At 42.3% G+C, this 11,297-nt stretch overlaps 1 protein-coding gene across 1 annotated transcript in view; it reads right to left on the bottom strand.

The window, feature by feature from the left end:
* The window catches only part of BRCA1 (breast cancer 1, early onset), a 136,888-nt gene that overhangs the window by 55,061 nt on the left and 70,530 nt on the right, over positions 1 to 11,297 (bottom strand). Inside the window, exon 12 of the mRNA XM_011929928.1 lies at positions 3,166 to 3,337. Within this exon, the coding sequence (XP_011785318.1) occupies positions 3,166 to 3,337 (172 nt within the window). The remainder of the gene's footprint in view (positions 1 to 3,165; positions 3,338 to 11,297) is intronic.

Raw genomic sequence — 11,297 nt, 5'->3', positions numbered from 1 at the left:
CCCAAAAAACAAAAAACAAAGTCATTCCATCACCACAACATTTAGCGTATAAATTCATCTTCTTACTACATGCTATGAAGAAGACAAGTTGAATTAGACGTCAGTAACTCAGTAGAACCTGAAAAACAGAGCAAAACCTTTCTCCTTTTTTCCCTCCTTAATTCTTAATTCATTCTCTGAACAGCAAGCCCAATCTAGGCCTTGTGACATGATGATCTACTTGCTGGCTGGTTTAGGAAAGTATAAATGCAGAGATCCAGAGCCCAAGTTTCAGAATAGTATTGTAGTTCCTCTTAAATCATTCCCTCATCTAGATGTCTTAACATTTTACATTCTTCGTGGGTAAGAAGTATGGGCCACACCAAACATTTAATAAACTTACTGACTGCCCACTGTGTGCTAAGCATTGTACAGGGTATTGTGAAGAATTAAGGAAGACACTGGGCCGGGCATGGTGGCTCAAGCCTGTAATTCCAGCACTTTGGGAGGCCGAGACGGGCGGATCACGAGGTCAGGAGATCGAGACCATCCTGGCTAACACGGTGAAACCCCGTCTCTACTAAAAATACAAAAAAAGTAGCCAGGCGAGGTGGCGGGCACCTGTAGTTCCAGCTACTCGGGAGGCTGAGGCAGGAGAATGGCGTAAACCCGGGAGGCGGAGCTTGCAGTGAGCTGAGATCCGGCCACTGCACTCCAGCCCGGGCGACAGAGCAAGACTCCGTCTCAAAAAAAAAAAGACACTGGAAGACAACAGATATTAAGAAATAATAAACTAGCTCGGGCACCATGGCTCCCGAGTAGCTGGGATTACAGGCATGTGCCACCACACCTGGCTAATTTTTTGTATTTTTAGTAGACACGCAGTTTCTCTGTGTTGATCAGGTTGGTCTCGAACTCCTGACCTCAGGTGATCCACCCGCCTCGGCCTCCCAAAGTGCTAGGATTACAGGTGTGAGCCATCGTGTCTGGCATAGAAGTTCTGGCCAGGTGCCATGGCTCACACCAGTAACCCCAGCACTTTGGGAGGCTGAGATGAGAAGATTGCCTGAGTTCAGGAGTTTGAGACCTACTTGGGCAACACAGGGAGACCTTGTCTCTACAAAAAATTTAAAAAAAAATTACCTGGGTATGGTGGCGGATGCTTATAGTCCCAGCTACTTGGGAGGCTAAGGCAGGAGGATCTCTTGAGGAGTTCGAGAGGCTGCAGTGAGCTGTGAGTATACCACTGCCCTCCAGCTTGGGCAACAGAGCAAGACCCTCTCTAAAAAGGTGAGGCTGAGGTGTGGGAGGAATGCTCAAAATCAAGAGTTCAAGACCAGCCTAGTTAACAGTGCGTCCCTGTCTCTACTTAAAAAAAATATTAAAGAAAAAAATTATTATTTATTTATTTATTTATTTTTTGAGATGGAGTCTCGCTCTGTCGCCTGGGCTGGAGTGCAGTGGCCGGATCTCAGCTCACTGCAACCTCTTCCTCCAGGTTCAAGCGATTCTCCTGCCTCAGCCTCCCGAGTAGCTGGGACTACAGGCGCCTGCCACCTCGCCCGGCTAGTTTTTTGTATTTTTTAGTAGAGACGGGGTTTCACCGTGTTAGCCAAGATGGTCTCGATCTCCTGACCTCGTGATCCGCCTGTCTCGGCTTCCCAAAGTGCTGGGATTACAGGCTTGAGCCACCGCGCCTGGCCGAAAAAAATTATTTTTAAAAAGTTCATTTAAGTTTCAGTTAGACTCAACCAGATTTAGGGAGGAAAAGGCTCAAAACTTATGCTGGTATTAAGCTGTGATATCCAAAATGATTCAAAAATGAAGCATTTCAGTTACAGATCTGCAGAAAAAAATAAACACACATATACACCAAAGAGGAGAGAGTAGATTTACACAGATATTCAAAGTCACACAATAATAACATTTTATATCTTACACATTAGAATTGAAAGTCTAGTCTGTGTTTAGACTGAAGATGGTGAAAGCACCCCAAAGAAGAGTATTATACTAGGGAAGGGACTCTGAACTCTCATTATCCGAGAGATGAACTAAATGAAGATAATTACAATGAAAGCATTTAAGGAAATACATTTTGAAGCACTGCCATAGCAACAGAGTTTGTAGCTAGCTTCTTTATCCAAGAGCTCCTGTTTGTTCCTTAACACAAAAATACTGCAAGGCACAACTGGGGACCAAGGCCACTGTTCTGTATAAGTAACAGACTTGAGTTCCTAGAAAGACTCAAAGAAAGGCCTTAAAGTCCCCAGTTGGACTGTGGAACAGGGTGCTGAAGAAGGAACTTCAACACTCAGATAAGAATCACTGAGATAGGAATGAAGTGTACTTTGAGAGCACTCACCACCCCTGCATGTTTCTAAGCAGCATCCTGGTGGGGACCCCATGCCCAGCCTCTCCTAAGTGTCTATGTGTTTGCCCCTGTTTAAAAACCTGCCTGATGTGTTGTCTTTCCAATTAAAAACTCAAATTTCCATCTCACTTTCCTTCATTTATGCCATTATTCCTCAGCTCAGTGCTCACTTCTAGGAAGTTAGCTCTGATCAACTGCACTTGCCTGGTTACTCCAATGGCATCCTCTCAGAGGTCCATCTAGATTTTTTTTGGTAACTGTAACATTGCTATAAAGCACTTGACTCTGCTGCATAATTAGGCTGTGTTCTTTCCGTTTCCTTTTGAACTAACAGGAGCTCTACATCACTAGGCTTTCTGTGGATCAAAGTGCAGTTCCTGAAGTATAGGAGGTCTCTTCCTATAAATCAGAAGCACATTAAATAGGTCTTTGTGATGTGACACCAGTGTAATAAGGAATATGTCTGAGTATTTTTTCATAGCTTTCTGAAATTATGGGGTTGCCTGTCACCAATTTCTCCTACTCCACTTAGCTTCCAATAGAGCAAGAGCTATATTGTATACCATCTATATTCCATGGGCTCCCCATAGCATCTACTTGTTGTAGGTACTCAGATGACAACATGAATGACTGCCCTGGGTCCCTCTGACTGGTATATTAGTTGTGAGCAGGGACAAGAACCAAGGTTCCACAATTACCCATGTGCTGAGCAAGGATCATAAAATGTTGGAGCTAGGTCCTTACTTTTCAGAAGGAGATAAAGGGGAAGGAAAGAATTTTGCTTAGGATATCAGTGTTTGGCCAACATTACACACCTTTTTCTGATGTGCTTTGTTCTGGATTTCGTAGGTCCTCAAGGGCAGAAGAGTCAGTTACAATGGAAGGGTAGCTGTTAGAAGGCTGGCTTCCATGCTGTTCTAACACAGCTTCTAGTTCAGCCATTTCCTGCTGGAGCTTTATTAGGTTATCTTGCATGGTATCCCTCTGCTGCAAAAACGATAAATGGTACCAAGAAAATGAAATACTTTGAGAAGCTTTCCATTAAATGAAAATATGTCATACAAATTAGTTTTAGCACAGGAATTGAAATCACCTAGTATGGAACTATAAGTTCTGGCTGAACACCTTTTAATCTAACCACATTCATGCAATTAATGCCCATGAAATTATTTCCAAATGATGCTAGTGAGGGAAAAAAATCCTCCAACTCCCCCAAATAGACTTGATTTATTGTGACGTCCTTTTGAGGTTGGTTATTTTCTTTTAAAGCTAGGGAATGAAAAAATAATTAAAGTATTTAAACATTATCGATATTTAAAATTAGCATGAATCTATTAATATTTTATTTATACAGGCACATTTCAAAGACTTGGTGTTGTGAGATTCATCAGACATTTAGGTTAGTTCATATAAAAATATGTGATTTTTAGACTAATGTAATGTCGAAAAAAGCCCCCTATCTATGGCATTTTATAAAAATACAACAAATAGAAAAATACTATCAGTAATCCTGCCTAGATTACTGGCTTGTGAGGACTCTTCCTTTTCTGGGATGCTCTGAACCTTTAGTTTCTTTTCTTTTTTAAGTCTCCCTCTGTCACCCATGCTGGCACCATCTCAGCTCACTGCAACCTCTTCCTCCAGGTTCAGGTGATTCTCCCACCTCAGTCTCTTCAGTAGCTGGGATTACAGGTGCTTACCATGATGCCTGGCTAATTTTGGTAATTTTAGGAGAGACAGGGTTTTACCATGTTGGCCAGGCCGGTCTTGAACCCCTGACCTCAAGTGATGCATCTGCCTTGGCCTCCCAAAGTGCTGGGATTACAGACATGAGCCATTGTGCTCGACCTGAACCTTTAGTTTCTAACAGAAAAAGCAAAAAGCTAATCTATGAGTCTGTCTGTTTGCTCAGTTAATTAGACAACTATTTACTATCTATTAAGCACCAGGCACTGTCCTAGTATTGAGGATACAGTCCTCATGGTGCTGCCATTCTAGACAGGGACATCTTATCTAGAATGTGTCCACCTAGATATCATTAGCAAGGACCTGTGAGAGGGAAGGATCCAACAGAAAGAGCCCTAAGAAAGCCTGTAAGGATAGTTACTGTTAAAATAATGGGTTCTTCTTGCTTATGGGCTCCTGTTGTTTATTGGTCCATTTCAAAGAAGAATGTGCTAAGTCCAAGAATGTGATAAACAAAGAATTTATGTATGTAAGGAGTTTTCCAAAATATCCTTTTTAAAAATTTATTTTATTTTATTTTATTTTATTTTATTTTATTTTATTTTTTGTTGAGACGGAATCTCGCTCTGTCGCCCAGGCTGGAGTGCAGTGGCCGGATCTCAGCTCACTGCAAGCTCCGCCTCCCGGGTTTACGCCATTCTCCTGCCTCAGCCTCCTGAGTAGCTGGGACTACAGGCGCCCGCCACCTCGCCCGGCTAGTTTTTTTTTTTTTTTAGTAGAGACGGGGTTTCACCGTGTTAGCCAGGATGGTCTCGATCTCCTGACCTCGTGATCCGCCTGTCTCGGCCTCCCAAAGTGCTGGGATCACAGGCTTGAGCCACCGCGCCCGGCCTATTTTATTTTATTTATTTATTTTTGAGATGGAGTCTCACTCTGTCGCCCAGGCTAGAGTGCAATGGCACAACCTCAGCTCACTGCAACCTCTGCCTACCCGGTTCAAGCAATTCTGCCTGCCTCAGCCTCCCAAGTAACTGGCATTACAGGCACCTGTTACCATGCTCAACCAATTTTTTTTTTCTGAGACAGAGTCTCACTTTGTTGCCCAGGCTGAAGTGCAATGGCATAATCTAGGCTCACTGCAAGCTCCACCTCCCAGGTTCAAGCCATTCTTCTGCTTCAGCCTCCTTAGTAGCTGGGACTACAGGCGTCCGCCACCACGCCCAGCTAATTTTTTGTATTTTTAGTAAAGACGGGGTTTCACTGTGTTAGCCAGGATGGTCTCAATCTCCTGACCTCGTGATCCGCCCGCCTCAGCCTCCCAAAGTGCTGGGATTACAGGCGTGAGCCACCGTGCCCGGCCTAATTTTTATATTTTTAGTAGAGATGGGGTTTCACCATGTTGGCCAGGCTGGTCTTGAACTCCTGACCTCAGGTGATCTCCCCGCCTCAGCCTCCCAAAGTGCTGGGATTACAGGCATGAGTCACCATGCCTGGCTTCAAAATATACACGTTTAAAAATCACTTTGAGAAGGAACATCAATGGTTGCCAAAAAGTCCAGTGTGGGAGTGTGGGCAGGAACACACTGTTTCACTCTCCATTTCTTCTTCTTCTGATCCTTAAAAATGACTTTGCCCTTTACTAAAACCAAGCCATCTTCCTTCTCCTGCTATACTGGGTTCATAATTTTCAGGAGGTTTTGATGACCAGAAAATGTATTCCTAGCTTCACAAAGGTTTCCACTGCTACTCTAACACTGCTTTGCTGCCAAGGTCTGCAGCAACGCCATTGCCACCACTTGGTACTCATAAGTAGTTACATCACTGATCAAATCCTAGCCAAGGTCTGCCTCAGTAAACCTGGAATGAAAGCACATAGATATCTGACCAAAATGCTTCATAGGCTATATTAGTCACTGCTGTCACAACCATCACATCTAACCTCTATGTGGCCATCACATAAATCAGAAAAAATAGTAGTGGGGTAATTATTAATAGATAACTTTCCTTTGGGTTTCCCAAAGGAATTATTTTTTATAACTTAGACAAATTCCCCGGCAGGCAAGTGGTCAAATACATTAGGGAGAATAAAACCAATAGGTTTCTAAGACTTCTTGATTCTAATTCTGAAGTGCTCCTTCAATTAGCTCTAGTCTTCTATTTCTACTATGCTGCTCTGATCTATACTTTTAACACTGCTACATTACTGTAGAAGTTCCCCAAAAGCCTTGTTTATCATGTCTTTTTCTTCCATAAAGACCCTTAGTGCTCCAGCCTGGCCATCACAGTGAAACCCCAGCTGAGGCAGGAGAATCGCTTGAACCCGGGTGGTGGAGGTTGCAGTGAGCCAAGATCGTGCCACGGCACTCCAGCCTGGACAACAGAGCAAGACTCTGTCTCAAAAAAAAAAAACCCAAAACCAAAACTAACAAACAAACAAAAAAAAACAGAAAACAAAAAAACCTTAGGGATATACCACGGCTGAGTTATACTTTTTGAACACTATATAATTGTTAGTCATTATTGCCGTTAGGATAAAGTCCAAATTCCTAAACATAGCATTCAAAAGGCCCTTTACACCCTGGTAATTATCTCTCATTTCTCCCAACATGCCTCACACAAGTTGTTTTCCCATAACACAGGACAACTTTATGTTTCCTGGGAATTCCATGACTCTGTACCTTTACCTTACTTGCTGCCACTCCTCTTTTTCCACTTGAAAAAATTCTTCTCATCTTTCAAGGCCTAGCTTGAATGTCTCCTTAAGTCCCCACCAGGAGGAGTTGTGAAATATAAGAAGTAAGGGCAAGTGGGCAGAATGTGGCTAATCCTAATAAGACTCCTGAAATGTGCAGCACAGCAGCCGGAACTGGTCTGGAGGGAAGTAGACCCTTGTTTGTTCACATTCGTTACATATAAATATATATATAACCTTCCCATAAAACATGTGTATTTAATGAGTTAAAATTATTTCTAATGTTCCTATTACTACATAATAAGCCTAATCCAAATACAAGCTGAAGTCTTAGCACAAATAGTGGCTTTATCATGCTAGTTTTGTTGACATGTTGTGAATATTTTCAAATACACAGAAAACTTGAAGCAACTTCACAATGAATGTTTACATATCTACTACGTAGAATCTATAATTAACATTTCCTATATTTACTTTATCACATACACACACATGCACACACACACACAGAAGTCCCCACCAATAATCCACCTCTTATCAGGAACAGATGATCTCACACTACTTGATTTACATTGCTAATGCATTAGTATACCCAAATGGAACACATGACCTTGATAGAAGGAATCTTGCCTTAATCATTTTTGCCTCCCTAATGCCTAGCAGACAGTAAGCACTCAGCAAGTATTTATTAATGAGAAGATAAATTAATGAATAAGTATAGTTAATCAGTCTTCTGTAAAAACAAACAAAAACCCAGATACCAATGACACCAAATTAGCAATTCTCTATAATCTATATGCTTTTTCTCGGTTCAGTACAAATAGGGAAAAAAATTCCACTTTAACAGTTTTTCCTGCCTGTGCTACTTTAGATGTAAGATAGCCTGAAATCTGACTTCAGCTGTTTTGGGTAGACGCTTAGTAAAAACACTTTGCAAAATGAATCCTGAACAAATAGACACATCTCTGGGAATAAGATCAGAAATACAGAAAAACAAGGACATTGTATATTGAATGTCAAACATAATACAGTATGGCTAAGGCAGATGTAATCAGAAATTGCAATCTTAAACTTTAAAACACAATGGACAGAATTAGACGATAGGTATATTGACAGAGCCCCAAACCCACATCCAAAAAGGATCATAGTAATTGCAAACAGAGAAAAGGCCTCCTAAATCTTTTCATCAATTTAGTTGCCATGGCAATCTTGAAGAAGTGGAGAATATTAGTGACAGCTCAGATACGGAGTGGGGAGTTATCTCAAAGGTTTCTTGACAACTCCAAGGGGCTTCAGGTCTAGAGGGATTTGCTCTGTACAGAGAATGGGCAGTAGATGATAAGCCCTCTCTAATTGTAGTTCTCATAGCAATGCAAGATTTAGAAGATTTTAAAACTGGATATCACCCAATGTTGGCAAGGTACAGGAAAATGGGAACTATCATTTACCACAGGGGCTGGAAGATCACAAACTGGTTTAATCTTTCTAAAGAACAATTTAGCAACATGTATCAAACACGAAAATCCTAGTCCTAGGAATTTATACTAAGGAAATAATCAGAAATGTAGGCAAATATTTAGCTACCAGGATGCTACTACAGTAAAGTACATAATAGCAAACTGGCCTCTTACCCTGAAACCTTCAACATTCAGCAATAGGTCAAATAAATCATGATACACTGGAAAGATAGAATCTCATATAGTAATTAAAAATGAAGTCACTTAAGAATTTTAACAACCCAGGCCAGGTACAGTGGCTCATGCCTGTAATCCCAGCACTTTGGGAGGCTAAGGTGGGTGGATCACTTGAGGTCAGGAGTTTGAGACCAGCTTGACCAAAACGGAGAAACCCTGTCTCTACTAAAAATACAAAATTAGCTGGTCATGGTGGCACATGCCTGTAATCCCAGCTACTCAGGAGGCTGAGGCAGGAAAATCGGTTGAACTTGGGAGGCAGAGGTTGCGGTGAGCCGAGGTCGTGCCATTGCACTCCAGCCTGGGCAACAAGAGCGAAACTACATCTCAGGAAAAAAACAAAAAAATAAAAAATAAAAATAAAGAATTTTAATCATCCAGTAAAAGCTAGATTACGTACAGAATTATCTGGATTTCTTTTTTTTTGAGACAGGGTCTCTCACCATACTACCCAGGCTGGAGTGCAATGGCACCATCATGGCTCATCCCAGCCTCAACTTGCTGGGATCAAGCAATCCTACCCGAGCCCCTCAAGTAGCTGAGACTACAGGTGTGCACCACTAAGCCTCATTAATTTTTATTTATTTTTTTTCCAGACAGGAGTTGCCCAGAAAGGAGTGCAGTGGCATGATCACAACTCACTGTGGCCTTGACCTCTGGGGCTCAGGCAATCTTCCTGCCTCAGCCTTGTAAAGTGCAGGTGTGAGTCACTGTGCCAGGCCCCCTGGATATATTTTAAAGATAAAGTATATACAAAGCACCCCTGTGCACACACAGGAATACTAAAAGAATATACACCAATAAATTGGTAACCATTTCTGGATAACACAAATTGCAACTAGCTTACCATTTTAATCACTGTAAGTGTACAGTTCAGTGGCATTAAGTATTTTCACACTGTTGTATTACCATTGTGACTATCCATCTCCAGAACTTTTTCATCATCCCAAACTGAAATCTGTACTCATCAGACAGTAACTCCCCATTTCCCCCTCCCCAAGTCTCTAGTAACCACTATTGTCCCTTCTGTCCTATGAATGTATCTTTTTTTTTTTGAGACGGAGTCTCCCTCTGTCACCCAGGCTGGAGTGCTGTGGCTGGATCTCAGCTCACTGCAAGCTCTGCCTCCTGGGTTTAAGCCATTCTCCAGCCTCAGCCTCCCAAGTAGCTGGGACTACAGGCGCCTGCCACCTCGCCCGGCTAGTTTTTTTTTTTTTTATATTTTTTAGTAGAGACGGGGTTTCACCATGTTAGCCAGGATGGTCTCGATCTCCTGACCTCGTGATCCACCCGTCTCGGCCTCCCAAAGTGCTGGGATTACAGGCTTGAGCCACCGCTGAGATTACAGGCATTGGCCACCATGCCCAGCTACTTTTTATTTCTTTTTTAACTCCTCCTTGTGGAGCAAGGCTTATCTACAGGCAATGTGCCCAGAGTAACCAAATTTAACTATACTAGATATATCATATAAGTGGAAGCATATAACGTGTCTTTTGGTGTCCAGTTTATTTCAGTTAACACAATGTCTTCAAGGTTCATCCATGGATGATTTTTGTTTATTTGTATTTTCTAAGTTTTCCATGATACACATATATAACTTTATAAGAATATCAGGCTTTTCTCAACTTCATTTAATCTAACTTCAGAAAGTTCACAAAAAAACATCATTCACTTACTAGCAGCTAAAAGGGTATTTAATTTAGGTGGAAAAAAGAAGCCACAGCAGGATGATTCGAGGGGGTCTGAACAGCTTCATTTTAAGAACGTGCCTACGGCAGGTCAGAGAACATAAGCAAACTGTCTAAGATCACACAGCCCGGTACAGAACTCTCACCAATATTACCGCCAGCAACTGCTGTGTGTATCCTTCATAGAACCCTGTGCTAGGAATACAAAGAACCAATCTAACTACTAGAAGTTGTCAATTTAGTGGGAGATAAATGAAAAAAATCAACTGAGATGAGCCTGAATTTTTGCATGAGAACTTGGAAAATTTTGGTGCCACTTCTACAAATGAAAATTAGAAGGCCAGGCCTGGTGGCTCATGCCTGTAATCTCAGCACTCTGGGAGGCTTAGGCTGGCCGATCATTTGAAGTCAGGAGTTCAAGATGAGCCTGGCCAACATGGTGAAACCCTCTCTCTACTAAAAAAACACAAAAGGCCGGGCGCGGTGGCTCCAGCCTGTAATCCCAGCACTTTGGGAGGCCGAGACGGGCGGATCACGAGGTCAGGAGATTGAGACCATCCTGGTGAACACGGTGAAACCCCGTCTCTACTAAAAAAAACACAAAAAACTAGCTGGGCGAGGTGGCGGGCGCCTGTAATCCCAGCTACTCGGGAGGCTGAGGCAGGAGAATGGCGTGAACCCGGGAGGCGGAGCTTGCAGTGAGCTGAGATCCGGCCACTGCACTCCAGCCTGGACAACAGAGCGAGACTCTGTCTCAAAAAAAAAAAAAAAAACACACACAAAAATGAGCTGGGAATGGTGGCAGGCACCTGTAATTCCAGCTACTTAGGAGGCTGAGGCCCGAGAATCACTTGAACCTGAACCTGGGAGGCGAAGGTTGTAGTGAGCCAAGATTGTGCCACTGCACTCCAACCTGGGTGACAGAGCAAAACTCCATCTCAAGAAAAAAAATTAGGAGACAGAGCCTGGTTCTATGATGAAGATGATGTTCATTTTTAGATGCTGTGATACTGAATGTTTTTTCTAGACTATTCTGCCTTTAGTACATAAACATTTCACATTACCAAATGGTCACATATATGGTAAAGCTTTTATTTACTTCACTAGTGACCAAATAATTGGCCTTGACCATTAGGTCCAGAAAGTAAAATTGTGTACTTTCTTTTTTTTGAGATGGAGTCTCGCTC

This window comes from Colobus angolensis, unplaced genomic scaffold (assembly GCF_000951035.1).
Source record: "Colobus angolensis palliatus isolate OR3802 unplaced genomic scaffold, Cang.pa_1.0 Scaffold83, whole genome shotgun sequence".
NCBI lineage: Eukaryota > Metazoa > Chordata > Mammalia > Primates > Cercopithecidae > Colobus > Colobus angolensis.
Note: the sequence above shows the minus strand (reverse complement) of the source record. Positions and strands in the feature narration are given on the sequence as shown.